Consider the following 17,404-nt stretch of genomic DNA (forward strand, 5'->3'; position numbering starts at 1 on the left):
TTAACATGTTTTATTAATAGAGATAAGGAAGGACATTTTATCATAATAAAAGGGTCAATATACCAGGAAGGCATAAAAATATGCATTTACACCTAATCGTACATAGAGTTCCAAAACATATAAAACAAAAACTGACAGACATAAAGGACAAAATAGACAATTCCATAATCCTTGTAACAGATTTTCACACCCCTCTCTCAGCAACTGATAGAACAATCAATCAAGAAATCAGTAAAGGCAGGTTATTTGCACACTCTTTTACGACCTTAACCTGACAGTTATAGACCACTATCCCCAGTAACTGCAGATACACATTCTTTTCAAATTCAAACAGTATTTTCACCAAGATAGATTATATGCTGCATTATAAAATAAGTTTCAAAATATTTTAAAATATTGAAATAAAGGAATGTTCTCTAATTAAAATGTAATTAGAAGTCATTAATAATTTGTAAAAATCTCACAAATATTTGACAATTCAACAACACAGTTTTAATAAATGGGTCAAAAAATAAATCCCAAGTGAAATTAGAAAATGTTTCACCTTAATAATAAATATTGGTCATATCAAAATTGGTGAGCCAAATTTTTTCTCTCTACCTTGGAAAGTAAGACAAAAAACAAAATGAGCACAGAAAATCCAGAAAAGTAGAGGAGTGCAGAGATGGAGAAAGGAGATAAAACAAAATCAGTGACGGGAACAAGTAGGGTCATTGCTACACATGCTGTAATACTGAAAGGATAAGTGGCTATGAAGAGCTCCTCATGCCAATTAATTTGGCATGGAAAAACATAAGAGAAAAAAATTGGTTCCATAAAAATTAGAGACTTATAATCATTAAAAATATAAGTAAGATTAATACACATTCCACAGACTTGGGGAAATTATCTGTAAACATAAGTCTCACAAAGGATGGGAATCCAAACTACAAAACACCGGTATAAAGAACTCTGTTTCATTGCTGGTGGGACTGCAAAATGGTACAGTCACTTCAGAAGACAAAATGAAAACAGCGAATGCCAAATACTGACAAAGGTGTAGAACAGGAAGTCTCACCGATTGTTGCTGGGAGTGTGAAATGGTACAACCACCTTAGAAAAGGCTCTGGTGGTTCTCTTAACACTAAACATTCATTGACACAGCGTTTCACTTCTACGTATTTACCAAAGAGAATTAAAAATCTTTGTTCACAAAGACTTGTACAAGAATGTTCATAGCAGTGTTATTTATAATAGCACAAAACAGAAAAAAACACAGGTGTCCACCAATAAGAGTGAATGAAAAAGCTCAATTACAAACTATGTAGCAATAAAAATGAAAGAACTAATGATCCATTCTACAACATGGGTGAATCTGAAAGCATTATGCCAAGTGAAAAAAGCCTTACACGAAAGTGTATATTGAGTATATATTCATTTATACAAAGTTCTAGAACAAGCAAAACTAATCTACAGGTGGAAAATCAAAGCAGCAACAGCCTTGGGAAAGAAGGGTGGGAACAACGATTGACTAGGAAGGCACATGAGGGGACACTGGCATGACAGTTCCACATTTTGTTAGGGGTTTGGGTTACACAGGTGAGTGCATTTGTCAGAACTTATCAGATAGTACACTCAAGACTGGTCTTTTCATATAATCAAAGTTTTACCTCAAAAGAAAAAAGAGAACTGTAATGAATACTGTACTCTAGAGCAGAGGCTGACAAATTTTTTCTTAAAGGGCCAAATAGTCTAGGCTTTGTGGACCACATGTTCTCTGTCACAACCACTGAACTCCAGGTTGTAGCCACAAATTGTGAATGATAGGTGTGGCCATGTTCCAATAAACTTTTATTTACAAAAACAGGAAAATGACCCACAGGCTATGATTTGGTGACTACTGCATCTAGTCAATGATACCACATTATTGTATTTGGGGTAAAGTGATTCCTGCAAGTGTTTTGAATGTAATGAAGATGTGATGGATTGATGGATGGAGAACTGGATGAGGAGATGCACAGATATTTGATTTTTGATAAGACAAATACTGTATATCCTCAGTGGTGGGTATATGGCCATTCACAGTAAAGTTTTTCCAACTTTTTCATATGCTTCAAAATTTTTATAATAAACTGTTGGGGGGAAACTATAGAAATAAAAAATAAGTAAGTTGCATAGACCCAGCTTACAGCTTCCCAGGCAAAATAGAGTTAACATGATCATGAATTAGGAGACACAGAACAGATGAAACTTTCAAAGCTAGTCTGTGCTGCCTACCAGCCCCGCGGGACTACGAAAACGCCCCAGCAATGGGTCACTGTAGGTGTGTCAGTGGAGAAGAGCAAAGTTTCTACCATCCTAGGTTAGGATTGTTACACTTTCCCAAAAAATGAAAAGATTGGATGCTGTTGAATAGTGTGTGTGTTTCTTAATGCATGGATTTCAGATCCAATTTATCAATTGGTCAAAATAACAGAACTTCTATATTCCCATTGAAACCTGATTTTAAATACCCAAATAAAAAAAATATGTGGTACAAAGGGAAATAAGTTATTTTTCATGTTTGATAACCTACACATTTTTAAAATCTCATGTCATAACCTTTAATATCAGCTTAACTCTAGAATTATTTAAACTCCAATACTCTTTTAAGAGTTAAAAGAAAAACTCTTACACTCCATTCTTTTTAAAAAATATTGTTTTACTATCATTGCAAAGATGATGAATTGTATAGTGATATTATTTTACCTAAATGCAGTGCTATATGCATTTAAAAATCAACACTATTTTAATCACTGTGTCCCAAGCATTAGTGGACTTCAGATATTGACACAGTGATTATTTAGTGCTCTAAATAGATACTGAAATGCACTTAGCTCTGAAAACTTCTCAAGGCATTGATTGCATAGTAGTAAATATTATTTTGGAGCACTGGCAAATTATTTCGAGAGTAAGTTAATCAAAATTTTTATTAATACTTGTGGAATAAGGATTTTTGAATGAAGACAAGATTTCAATGAAACTACTTTACTGTAAACATTTTCAAACAACTGATATCTAAAGACAGAACATTTGCTTATTGGAAATATCTGTAGGGAAATGTTTATATTTTAACATTTAATTGTATTTACAAGAGATGCATCACTACTATTAAAATCACCAGCCTTCATTAATTATGTCAGGCAATATTTTGCCCCCTTTTTCCCGTGAGGCTTATGTTACCATTACTCATTTTACAGGGAAGGGAAGTGCAGTGATGGAGGTCCTGGTGTTGTCTAACTCTAAGGCGAGGACGCAAGCAAGCGTAAGAGCCACTTACAGCAAAAAGAGAAAATATCAGGCATGCTGCCCAGGAAGCAGCCTAGGGTAAGTAATCGTGTGCTGTGAAAGATCTTCTAAGTAAAAGGAGAAAACAGTGGGGAAATTCCAAAGGAGAGATGTATGAAACACACATTTCACAAGGCACTGCAATGGCTAAAAGCTGGGAGCCAGATTCAGGATCACCACCTAACATAACGGAACCCATAATAAAAGTTTGAGGTAGCACAGGGAGTCACTGGTCCTGTTTGTGAAGCTTGTCCCTTGTCCTTTTTGTGTGTTTGCATAAGTAGGCTTATTCCTAATAATTGTTAAAAATTACTTCTAAAAAGAAATATTTGTCATATCAAAGGCAAGCAAAATAAACTCCATTTTACTTATTTAGAAGTTAAAGTTAGGAACACCAAAATTATTTAGACCCCTACTACCTATTCAACTTTGAGTGTCAGATACTTTATGACTTTTACCAAGAACATCTCATTTAGCTCTTAAGTCAATTATCCTATAAACTAAGAATTATTTTACTCTTAAAGTTGAGAAAAACAAGGCTTAAAAAAGTAAATTGCTCAATATTATATAGCTAGTAACTGAGAGAGTCAGTAGTCTAATCCACACATGTAGCATATATGTCAGTATTTCCCAACAATTAACATCTAATATCTGAACATTTGTTTGCTTTAGATTACCTCTAGTGAAATACATTTAATATTTAATAGTATTTATTTGAGAGAAGGATCACTTTTATAAAAAATCACCAATTAGTTATGCCAAACAATATATTTTACCTCTTTTCATAGTATATGCAAGCCCATCAGATGAAGGCAGGCATGGGGTTGATTGATTTTTGCTTGCTAAAACATCTTAATCACCTAATACAAAATGTAGGATAAATGGAGTTCATTATTTAACAAATAAATGAACAAATGTCTGACTTCAAAGCTACCTCAAAACCAGTGAGCAGCCCATGAGAGCTTTCTAGTAAGCCTGAGAAAACAAGTTTTACCTCATAGAACTGAAATCAGACTAGCCTAAAGCTAAGAAATTTGACAAATTAATATATGTATTATTATGTCTAAATTTTACAATTTCCATAAAAACTTGAGATAACTAGAAAATCTCAAAGATTATATAAATAGACCTTTGGATTCCTAGGAACCCAATTATGAGAATCCAAAGTGACATTTTAGAATCACAACTGTCTTGCAAGTGGTAAAAGAATGCATAAAATTAGACATGATAATTATTAATATCAAAATATCAGCCAAGATTCTATTGCCCTAATCAACTGATTGACAAAAAAAAAAAAGTTCAAAGCACTTACCAGACACATCACCATTGTGATCATAAAATGGAGGTGACAGACCACTCATCCCATTTCTCTTTGTCCAGCCAAGTCCCAGAATGTGATCTTGTGTCATACTACAGAGCCCATCCTCAAAATCACACCTTTCATAACTTGAGCCTCACAAGAGAAAAATAAGAAATTAGCTTCCACAACCCCATTTGGCCTCTTAAGAAATATGACAATGGTCAAAAGAAAAAAGTAGCAACAAACAACAAATATAGTTTAACATAAGTATTATTTTTCACATTTGAAGTCTACTTTATTCATGCAAAGCTTTTCTGCATACATTCTAATAACTCACACATATAAAAACTAGTGAAATAGAAAGAATGCCACATGCGGTCAGAAGACAGGATCAATCCTGGTTTTGTCTGCTATTAACTGAGTGCCTTAGATAAACCAAGTGACAACAACAAGCCTTTTGCTTCAATTGAAAGGTTAGAATCATGACACACTGCTGTTTCCCTCCAATGACTGCTACAAGGATCGAATGGCATAATGTATATAAAAATACAACTTAGACATCATAAAATATAAGCAATTATTATAAAGTTTACATCTTCACCTCCACCTCAATATTTCAGCCCACCGGGCATATCAGAATTCCCGGTTTGGGCAGACCAAACCACAGAGGACCCTTAGCCTGAAACTTAGCCATCCATGGCTTTGGTGGATCCCTGGAATTAAGCATAGCACCTCCTTGATGAATATCAGTGTTTCTTAAATTTTTGGTTCTGTTATCACAGCAGGGCCACTTTCTGGCTATTTTTTAATTTATTTTCTCTGGGTGTAAGTGACCCAAAAAGGTGTGGGCAAAGCAGAAGGATTTAGACACTTGGTTGTTTGCAATAACACCCCAGGCAGGGCTTTATTCCATTATCTAGCATCTGCACATATCACTCTTCTAAAACAGATGATCTCAACCACTTGGGCTGTAAACTTCCTGGGCTGTAGTTCTTAGCAACTGTGGAGATTTTCCTTTGACAAGTTTGTTCTTGCCTGATTGGTTGCATTAGCCACAGTGGGAGTAAATGCGCTGGTTAACAGCAGTGATTGGCAAGCCAGTCATGAAAACATCATTTTTACTTGATCATATTTTAGACAAAATATTATTTAATAATAATAATAAATCTGGGGCATGTTCTTGATATCACCAATATGAGTATTAAAATCTGATTTAGAAATGTAACTTTTAAACAATGTTAAAATTGCATTAGTACTAGTCAGTGGTCTATTTTACTAATTGCACTCCTATATCCATTACTTTGAAAGATTCTGTACACCAGCTGTATTCTGTAATAATGAGAATAGCTACAATTTACTGAGACAGTTTGTTCTGTGTTAGGCATTCTACTTGTAGTAATTTATTTCTTTCTTACAGTCAACCTTATGAAGAAGACGTTTTCTTCCATTTTAAAAATGAGGAAACTTAGACAATGTTATAGACATTAAGGACCTTGTCCAAGAGAGAAAGTCTAATGAGTGCCGGGGTCAAGACTGGGACCCAACTCTTTTTGACTCTGAAACATGACTTCTTACATCCAGTGTTTTAAATAAGTATTTTCAGGCAGAATTGATATTCTATCCAAAAGCAAAGAAATTTGATTAGTTTATAATCTTACCATGATTAAATTTACAATTGTCATAACACCTTTGCAATTATGTAGAATAACTGGAATATCCAGACTACTACTTCATGGACTCCTGCAGTCCAGAGAATCTGATTTAACAATAACTAAACTAAATTATATGGTTATTTGTGTATATATGCGTATGTGTCATTCAATTAGCCTTACCTGCATAAATGTGTATCTGTTTTCAAGTTTCCTCCTTTTGTTCCTAGCAATTTTTATAATGATCTAGTTGTGATTATAAAATACTCTAAACTATTTTTATCAACAAATAAAATTATGTCATATCTTGTATTAAGTACTTTACATTTATTACAGCAAATATGTGTGAAATGCACACATTGTCACAAAAGTGTAAAATATTTTTTAAATATTCAGAAATTAACTTGTATTATCATTACTTAGATGAAGTCTGCTTGCAGTGTTCTTTGTTCTTTTTAACACACGAGGGTAATGATGATTCCTCAAAGTGTTGGAACTAGAAGAATAGCTAAATAAAATATTTTCCTTCTGAACAGTCTCAACAGGGGTTCTTTTTGTTATAAAATGAACCTAGTAAATGTACAATTTCAAGTAATTCTTATTAAAAAAGCAATCATGAACTTCTAATGATTGCTGGATTATTCAAAATGCATTAGGAAATTTTCTAAGTATTCATTTTCCCCTGAATAGAGAACTGTATATTTTAAACCACTTGAATAATTTTCCTTGAATTGTGGCTGGTTTACCTTTTAATTCCATGTGCTACTCATCTACAGTCAAATGTAAAACTATTTGCTCTACTAAAATCTGCCTCAATGGAGATATCTTCCAGTACAGCCATCACTAACTTCTGTTTAGTAATGCTACAGTTGGACAGGATTTGGATCCATGAGGAGTGGTATTAGGAATTTACCAGTTCCTATGTTCTGAGGTTTTTTGGATTTCTGGAAATCACCATTTTCAATTTCAATCACCCAATTCATTTCAATCACCCGAAAGTCAGACATACTACAGTCAGAGAGGGAGGGGTTCCCCATGTTGTGATGTGAGGTCACTAAGAAGGCCCAATTATCTCCTGCATTGCCAAGACTGAGGTCAAAGAGCTCACCATCTATGTTTTCCTCTAGGAGATTTATGATTCCAGATCTTATACTTAAGCCTTTAATCCATTTTGAGTCTATTTTTGTATATAGTTATAAATAAGTCATCCAGTTTCATTCTTTTGCATGTAGCTGTCTAGTTTTCCCAACACTAATAAAGAGACTGTCTGTTCCCTATTGTATATTCTTGCCTCCTTTGGCACAGATTAATTGAGCACATAAAGGTGGGTCTATTTCTGGGCTCTCTATTCTGTCTGTTTATCTAAGTGCCAGTGCCATGTTGCGTTGATTATAATAGCTCTGTAGTTTATAGTTGGAATCCCAAGCACATGATACCTCCAACTTAGTTCCTCGAGATCGTTCTAACCCGGGTGTGGTTCCATACAAATTTAAGGATTCTTTGTTCTAATTCTGTGAAAACTGTCATTGATGAATTGATCAGGATTGCATTCAATCTAGAGATTGCTTTAAGAAGTATGGACATTTTAACAATATTAATTCTTCCAATCCATGAGCACATTATATGTTTCCACTTATTTGTCTTCTTCAATTTCCTTATCAATGTCTTATAGTTTTCAGAGTACAGTGCTTTCACCTCCTTAGTTAAATTAATTCCAATGTATTTTATTCTTTTTGATGCAATTGTAAATTGTTTCTCCAATTTCTCTGATAGTTGCTATTGTATAGAAATGGAACAGATTTCTGTGTATTAATTTTAAATCCTGACACATTGCTGAATTAATTTATTAATTCTAAGAGCTTTTTGATGAAGTCTTTAGGGTTTTCTATATACAGTATCATGTCATCTGCAAACAGTGACAGTTTTGCTTTTCCTTTCCAATTTGGATGCCTTTTATATCTTTTTCATACCTAATTGCTCCGGCTGTTACTTCCAGTACTATGTTGATCAAGTGATGAAAGAGGGCATCTTTGTCTTGCTCCTGATCATAGAGGAAAAGCCTTCAACCTTTCACCATTGAGTATGATGTTAGCTGTGGGTATTTCAATGTATACACTTTATAGTGTGAGGTAATTTTCTTCTATTCCAAATTTATTAAGACTTTTTTATCTCCTTTCCTTTCTGAGGGAAGCTATATATTAGTCACACATTTTACATACAATTTAGAAAATTATTTACTTCATGTAGATAACATTAAAAACATTTTCACGAAGAATTAAGTCCCTTACTCTCATTTAATGTAAAATTAATGGCCAGGTCCTGCAAAGCACGAAGTAAATCCAAAATACTCTAATAAGTGAAAGTAATTTTTAATTCTTCTCAAAAGTAAATTTCAATAGATTACTACTATTTGGCCTGGAATTTGAAAGTATTCAGTCTTTATTGGGGAAATGTTTATCTTTCACACTGAATTAATTTTAGTATTTTCATTAAGACAGAAACAGGAAAACCCTAACTCATAAAAGTACTTGATAGCAAATGGAATTAGCACTTCCATAATTCACACCAGAATTATCCAATATTAGGTTGGATTCTTATAATGTAGTTATCTTTATTCTCAGGTCAATGAGAATATCTTTGGCAGGAATTATTACTATGATGTATCATGTGAATGGGAAGAAATTTTCTAAACCATGTTGTAACTTTAATATTGTTTCAGGATAGTAACCTTCAAAGGAGTTCAGAAGAGTAAGTGTTGATTTCTCCAGAAATACTGATAAGGAATGACATTCACTCCAGTCTGCAGGAGCATTTACTCATTATAAATGTCTCATAACTATTTACATATTAATTTTGTATTCCAGAGTAACAGGCTGGCCAAAAGATTTTGTGGCTTTTCAGTAGTTTCTACATAATGGTGAATACAGAGCCCTTAATAAAAAGTCATATCTCTTGAGTGGAGAAATTTTCCATCAAGTAAACTAATTCAGGAACAAATGAACTACCATTTTATTTTCCTAAATAGGATTTCAATTTCTTTCAGAATACATAAAATTTTTTTTCTAAATCCAATCAAGCATTTCAAGACTTATTCAATAGAAAGCCACAATTATTTCTGGGTAGTGGAGAACATTATATTCTATTCCACTGATGGAAATTTATTTAAAAACTGTGATTCAAGGTCCTTCATAAATCTGATGGTTTTGACAACAGAATGCAAGCCTTCTCTCAGCATTCCTAGCCAAGCCTTTAGTGTCAGCATGCATACACAGAAATGATGTTCACTGACAAACAGAAAAGGCATGGGGAATGACGAGCCTGACAGGGGTCTATGTATGTACAGTTACTGGCTTCAGAAGATGCTTGCGGAAGAAACAGTTCCCCATTTGATGTCACCACATGTTTTTGAAATTTCCAAAGGGAGCTAACAAACTGAATGTCCTTCTTGGTTGACATCAGTTTGCACACTTGAGCCACAAAACAAAAGCAGACTGGGCTGCAAGACTGAGCAGTTTTATTGAATTCTACAATGAAATAAAAGAGTGCAGCTGAAAAATCAGGCAGTCAGTAACTGAATCAGTCTGTCTACTTAGTAATGCCAATCAGTCTTCTAGGAATGGGGAGCACTGGGGAAATTCCCTGTCCTAATGGACCTAATATTTTGCTTTCTCATGACCTGCTTCAAAATATTAAAGAAACCATTGGCAGCCTTAGAGGGATGTCACCCATGTAGGCAAAGACTGGAGTCTGTGAAGATGTTAGGTGCTTTTGTACAGGCCTTATGAATACAGAACCCTCTTTAGTCATTTTAAGACCTGGAATCATCGAATCAGGACCTGTTCTCTTCTGAAACCAAATTTTATCCAACTCATGAGAAATGTGGATTTCTTTGGGCCTGGCTAGAATAAGGACCCAAATTCCAACTTTCAGAAATAAGGAGATGATTCTTCATAATCTCACTGTTTGCAATCACCAGTGCAGCTCCAGGGGCAGGATTCCAATGCTGTGACTTCCCAGTTCAGCCACTATACTGCATATGCTGGTGAACTCTGCAGTTGTCCAGAAGACCTTGAAGGTTCAATGTGATTACCAGAAAAACAACCAACCTTATTATGAGATGGCATGAATACATGCTACATGTGATCATTCCTTTTCTCATCAAATGACCTTGCAGCCTGCCTTCAATCAGTTCTTGTGGTCTTTTCGTCTTTCCCCACCCATGTGACCACATGTGTTATGTACACTGACTCCTTTCCTCCCAAGTTCTTCCTTCTTCAGAAAAAACTTGCAGGGACAGCATCACGTGCTTGCTGCGCAAGAACCTGCTCTGGCAATCAGAATTGTCAGGGGACATCACAAGAGGACAAAGTTCAAGATTTGGTGACAAATCTGGAAATCTTAGTAACTGTTTTTCTCTCCTTCACTTCCTCATATGTGACCCCTCTCTGGTCACTGTCTCTAGGAAAGTCAGAACTGTTGTAACTCGAATGCAAAGAGACATGTACACTGCTCAGTTTTCAGTAAAAACTGAATAGCTATGGAAGGGCTGAATGATAAGGGCAAGGACTTAATGCCTTTATTAGAGCTGGATAAAAGCAGCGAAACAGCTAGATCACCCCCACCCTGGAGAGGCTGGGTGAGGAAGGGGAAAGGGTCCCTTCGAAGAAGAGAGAAGGAGAAATGGGCATGACATTGCAGGAGGTAAGTTTTGAAAGGAAAGAAGAGAAAGAAAACCTCCGGGAACCACACAAAAACAAGTTGTGTTAGCTGTGTGGGACAGGCAGGCACTTTCTGAGTCATGTCAGGAGGCTGCAGAGTCGAGCTCAAACCTGCAGACAAGCTACTGCATTCCAAGGAGCCCCAAGACAGGGAATCATGTGAGCTGTAGACCCTATACTTGTTGGTCCCCACATGGTTGTGATGGGGAAGAAAAAGCATCATCCCCTGAACATGGATGGGCCTGGACAGTGACAGGATTTACCCCGCTACATATTTTTCTTGCTGATATTGACTGCTTTCATTAATATAATTTTGACATATTCTTTTAAGAGCAAATTCTTAATCACTTTACTCTGGATTACAAAGCATCTCCAACAAAAAGAAGAAAACTTCTTTTCATTGATTTTGAGAAAAAAAATAGGAGAAAGAAAGAAAAGGAATTTTGTGCTGAATCATACGGCCTACATTTCTAAATATCTTTGTTCTTATATATATAGAATTAACACAAGAGAGCAGCTAATAAGAACACTGTTAGATAATTTCAAAATACCATTTTATTCTGATTTTTTAAATAGATGCTACTTTAGAAAAGTTGAAATATAAATATATGCACAAAAAAGAAGTCATGAGTGTCCAACACCCAGATGTAATTCCATCTAGTTTTATATTCAATGCCATTCTATATTTTTAAGTATACATATTGATCAGTAATCAAAATTTTTCCCTTGACAACATATGAGTGTTTTGCCATTTTTAAATAACATTTAAAATCATGATAGATGGCTGCAAAGATGCCCAAGTACAGAGGTATCATAATTTATTTAAGCATTAACACATTATAAAATTACATTATTGCCAATTTCATTATATAATACAACATATAATAAATACAGTCAGTATTGAATGGTGGTTAATATCAAAGATTCTAGAATCAGACAGAATTGGTTGTGAGTTCCAGCTTCTCCATTGAATGGCTCTGTGTCTTTTGACACTTTATTTCACGTAATCTGAGTCTCATTTTCCCAAGCTGTCAATTGGGAACAATAACAGCTCCACTATTTTGACAGTAGGTAAATATTAAATGAGATACTCCATGAAATTTCTTAACAGTTCTTGGAATACAGTACATATTATATACTGATCTGGAATGCCATAATTATTTATTAAATATATTACAGATATGCTTAATATCTCTAATAATTTATTCTTTTCTAATTAAAAACATGCATAATGTTGGAACCGTTTACATGATAAACACTATTATAAACCTATTGATGCAAGTTATTCCCCATTATTCTTTTTCTTCTCTTCCTTTATAGCTATTCTCACTCATTTTTGTCAGATTCTAAAATTTATCTTAGTCATATTTTGTGTTAATTTAATGTACATCTAGGTTGATTTCATGAACATGTACATACGGAAGCATCCCTTAAGAAACAGTCTTGTCATGAGTCTCCCATGCAACTGTAATTTTTTTAATGTTCTTCAGCTGGGCTCTGCATAGTTGTTATATTTCTTATATGCATAATTCTATTGTGCTATGGAATTCATGTTTGTATCTCTCTAAAATTCGTATGTTGAATCCCTAATCCCCAATGTGATGGTATTTGGAGGTGAGGCCTTTCAAAGGTGTTTGGGACAAGAGGTCAAAGCCCTCATTACAGGACTGATGTCCTTGTAGAGGAGGAAAAGAGTCCAGAGCTCTCTGTTCCCACCTGTGAAGTCACAGTGAGAAAACAGCTGTGTGCACAGCAGGAGGAGGGCCCTCAGTAGACATCAAATCTGCCAGCGCCTTGAGCTTGGTCTTCCCAGCCTCCAGAAGTATGAGAATTAAATCTTTTTTGTTTAAGACACCCAATTTCTGGTATTTGTTATAGTAGCCCAAACTAAGGCATTTTGCTATGGTGAATAGGACTTTTAGTGGTTTCATGAAAATACACATAAAACATTTTGCATCCAGTGTAGTAAAATAAATAATGCACATGAAATCTCACATTTCATGCTATTAATGCTTTAGCTTCAAGTACTTCAGGGAAGCAATTACTTTTCAAACTATTTGACACTCATGTCATCCTATTGAAGAAATAATATTTGTACTTAATATCATCTCATTAAAAACTATCATCTCTCAGATTCTGAGAATGTACCTTTAAGATAATTTCACATATAAATTTAGATTTATATGAAGTAAATACCTTTTGAAAAAATTCTTGTTCCTAAGTCCAAAAAGTTTGCAAAATAAATTAGGTAAAACCTCCAAAGTTTATGATACATCCCATCAAACTAAAATATTAAAAAATATTCCTATTTCCTTATAAAAATAGTAGACCAAATGGAAACTTTCTAAAGCATGACATTCAGATAGGAAAGAAAAATGTCAGATTAACTGAATATATGTTTCTCTTTTGAGTCATAGTAAATTTAACTCTAAAAGTGAATGTATGGAACATTTAATTTTAATATTAACTTCAGGTATGCAAAAGTAATTATTTAAGAATATTTTCTGAAAACACTTCAGTGGTAGGGATCCACTGCTGGGATATATCTCAATACTGTATTGATAGTACAATTTAGAAACTTCTGATTGACTTGGATCTAAATTATAGCAACAAAAGTAATTACTGTCTTTCCTGTTAAGTACAAATAAAACAGAATAAAACCTTTGAACATTAAATAACTTTGAGCTATTGCTAGAATAAAGCTAGACTGTCTCTGTGCTTTGTATAATGGTTCTGATAATAAAATAATAAAACAAAAAAAAATAGAATGAGGGAGATCAGGAAATGGGGATCAGCATGGAAGCAGACAATGCAACAACTGAAAGATGATTTTATAAAAAATATTCAGAGTTGGTACCACAACATTTATTTCCCTGGCTCAGGATATCAATAAATTCTAATAAAATAGGATTCTTGTCAACAGTAGAACCAAACAATTATTATACCTAAACATTATTTTGTGTGCTTACTTTCTATTAAGTGCTTAATACAGTGTATAAATAGAATGTATGCCATTGTGAAGACTCAGTCCTTCTAAACCGAATATTAAAAAAAAAACAGTGAGTTAAAATAACAGGTTCAAGTATTCTGAAAAAGAAGCCCATTACATAAAATAAGAAAATTCTAAAAAACCTATTAATAGAATCAGTTGTATCTGAAATTAGACTTGATCTATATCCATTTCACTAAGAAAAATCAACATATTAATCTATTTACTTAAAGGTCACACCCTTTAGATATTAAAGAGGGACACAGATGGATTTTCTTTTCTCACAGTGTGACTACTTAAAAATCATTATAAAGTTAGCTTTTAAAGAAATTCATCTGTAAGTTTAGTACTTCAAAATCATTATAAAGTTAGCTTTTAAAGAAACTCATCTGTAAATTTAGCATGACAAATTTTCATGAGAGAAAGTACTTGGCCACCATTGTTCCTTCACAGTATTTCCCTCCTACTGTGGGTGCAAAGAAACTCACACTTCAAAGTGATTCTCAATTTTGTTTACAGGTTGTGGTCCCCATTTTAAATAAAACGCCGAAGTGGGAACTTCTCAGAAATGAAAATGAAAAGTGAGTAAGTCAAAAGGTGATCTCCTAATGTAACATTTAAAATGAAATCTGTTTCTTTGACAGATCTGTTCCTTCACTTTCCTCCAAGGCTGAGAGTTATTAGAATTTTTCACGCCGCCGAGACCTTTCCCACTCAGCAGCTTTCTCTTTATTTCACATTAACCTTTTCCCTGAAGCAGAACCTGCATGTTATCACAGCAAGCGTGCTATAAAGGAAGCTACACAGAGATTAATAATGGAAGGGACTTTGCACTTCTTGTCAAACCAGCCAAGTAGTTCCTCTTTGCTGCTCCCCAAGGAAGGGCAAGGGCTTTCCCAGACAGGCCAGAGAAGGGCAGCACGTCCACATTTAGCCTCTCTGGGAAAATTGGACAAATATAAATGAATTCTTGTCTTTGGTTGCACATTGTATTTAATAATTACCAACAGCATGATAGCTATCCCAAACTACAGCAGAAAAATCATTAGCCTGTTTTCTTCTGCAGAGAAGAAATTTTTTAGTATTAATCACTTCTCTGTTTTAATGTAGTAATGATAGAATATGTAAATAAAAAGGCTACAATAGCAAAATTAAATAGGTAGAACCTTATTTTAGCAGAAGAAAATGAAGGCTTCTGTAAACACTAATTAATAAGTATCTGAATAAAAAATAGAAAATATATATAAGTAAAGTGCTCTATAATAATAGAATTAGTGCCTCCAGATGATTGAGTGAATAGTTACTATGAACCCAGAGTGAACCCATTTGATTTTATGAAAATATTGCTAATGAAACGTGATTGTATGTAAATGGCACTAGTTTCTGGGTGAAATGGAATATTCCTTTAGGATGCCATACTGCAGTAGAAACTGTTATATCTGCCCTTAGTGAACACTGTCCGTTTTATTAATATCATACCAGTAAGCAATGGAGCATTTTCCCACCACTGAGAGTCAGTTTATCTCACTTTATGACCTCTCATAATAAAATGCAAGTTCAAGATCACACAATTAGTACATGGTTTGTACAGCATTCAAATACAGATCCTGGACTCTGTGAAGCTTGTGCTACTTCCTCTGCCCTGGAATCAATGGATAAAAGCCAGAGTCATGTTCCATGCGCCATTGGTAACAACTCACAAGGTAACAACTACTATAAGCAAAAATAAAATCTACTCCCCAACCTAAAACTGATTTCAAATATTTCCATACTGAATTCAAACTTAAGCTCCTAATTTCCATTGCAGCATTTTAAACCTTCTTTTGTAATAACCTTCTTTTGAATTTTGCTTCCTAAAATCTATATTTCTGCATATCACTCCTTCTTTATAATTAGTAAAAACAGATTTCAAATATAGTCCATCCAGTTAGAATTGTAGTGATTTTATATTGTTTATATCTAATTTTTATATAGGGACCTGTCTCTTCATTCAAAAGTACATTTTAGTTTCTGACTTACACTAGCAGCATATGCACGTACTCTGTGCAGGGCCGGCTATGTAGCTGAATCTCCCTGGGCTGCTGCTGGCCCCTGGTTTGAAAGTATACAGGAAACTGAAATTGGAGAAGGGAGAGGAGTGGCACTTACATTGCTGTTCGTCACTCCTGTCCCCACACTGATCTGTGAAGTCGCATACATTGTCAGGAGGCAGGGAGACCCCATTGTCACACTGAAAAGCTGCGGGTTCTTGCTGAAGTGATGCAGAGATGAAAACACAGGAAATCCAAAGGAAACAAAAAGTTTCACTCTTTGGGAATGCTAACATTCTGGCCAAGTAGAAGAACATGACTTGATATGTCTATTAGAGATCAGTCAGTTTTAACAAGTGAGTCCATAATTAGAGACATTCTGTTCCTTTTCTCTCTTCTTTCTTTCCCAGGTGGCCCTCTATGACCACATACTCTTGGTAACTATCCGCAGCTTTGACAAAGGAATCCCAGGGCAGTTCCTGTACTCTTTCAAAGGAGTGTCTTTAGAAAATATTTAACTTGAGTCTTTGCACCACATCTGTATTTATCTACACATGGATGTTCACTGCCCTATGTATAACATGTTTAAACAATTAAGACTTTATGATCATGCTATCTCCTGAAAGGGAGTGGAAAAAAAAAAAGACAGGCACATAGGTGGAACTATAATAAAATTATAAGTTCTACACTAATTCCTATGCATGCTTAAATCACATTCATGTGATTTGGAACATCATGAGAGTTACTAAGACTTATTAAAATATTTCAGGTTCAAATACTTAAACTGCTGTGTGAGAATGAAATGTTTATACTTTACTGAATACAGACTTCACATTGCTTGTTTAGATAATTAAGAACCATAGGATTTTAAAAGCTGAAAGGACATTGAAGATCATTATGTTGTAAATCACATAACTTGGGCCCAAAAAAGCTAAGGGATATTTATGAGGAAATACAGTAAGAACTCAAATATCCTTTTGCCAAGTGCGTTGTTTTTTCTTGTATAACACACTGATTCTCTTGTCAGCTCACCTTAAATTGCATTCACAAGTGAAACAAATGATTTCAGGATGCATATTCAGAATGAACAATATACTGAAGTTCAGTATACGTATGGCATACGTAGGGCAGTAAGCATCCATGTGTAGATAAATACAGATGTGATGCAAAGACTCAAGTTAAATATTTCCTAAATATACTGACATTAATAATAAAAGTCCATGAAGCTGAATAATTATAAAATTATATGAAGGTAAATATTTAAAATATCCCTTTATTGATTTCTTAAAGGCATATTAAGTTCTTTTTCAACTACTTTCTTTTAATTTCTGTAATATAACTGCAAGATACATACCCCATGAGACTATAAGCAGCAATTGGAAAATGTAAAGTAAGGGACCAAAGATCAGGCA

The 17,404-nt window shown here is 34.4% G+C and overlaps 1 protein-coding gene across 9 annotated transcripts in view; it reads right to left on the reverse strand.

The window, feature by feature from the left end:
* The window catches only part of MALRD1 (MAM and LDL receptor class A domain containing 1), a 672,837-nt gene extending 656,412 nt beyond the window's left edge, over nucleotides 1-16,425 (reverse strand). For 6 of the 9 annotated variants that reach the window (XR_012127984.1, XM_073229124.1, XM_073229120.1 and 3 more), the window contains exons 1-2: nucleotides 16,111-16,425; nucleotides 4,619-4,759 (exon numbers count right to left, since the gene is read on the reverse strand). Coding sequence is in view for 8 of the 9 variants with exons in the window: in XM_073229124.1 (XP_073085225.1) it covers nucleotides 4,619-4,759; nucleotides 16,111-16,309 (340 nt within the window). In the remaining variant the exon portion in view is untranslated. The remainder of the gene's footprint in view (nucleotides 1-4,618; nucleotides 4,760-16,110) is intronic. The other 3 variants (XM_073229123.1, XM_073229122.1, XM_073229121.1) reach the window with 1 other exon arrangement.
* Between the last annotated feature and the right edge of the window lie 979 nt (nucleotides 16,426-17,404).

The sequence above is a fragment of the Manis javanica genome, chromosome 2 (genome assembly GCF_040802235.1).
Source record: "Manis javanica isolate MJ-LG chromosome 2, MJ_LKY, whole genome shotgun sequence".
Lineage (NCBI taxonomy): Eukaryota > Metazoa > Chordata > Mammalia > Pholidota > Manidae > Manis > Manis javanica.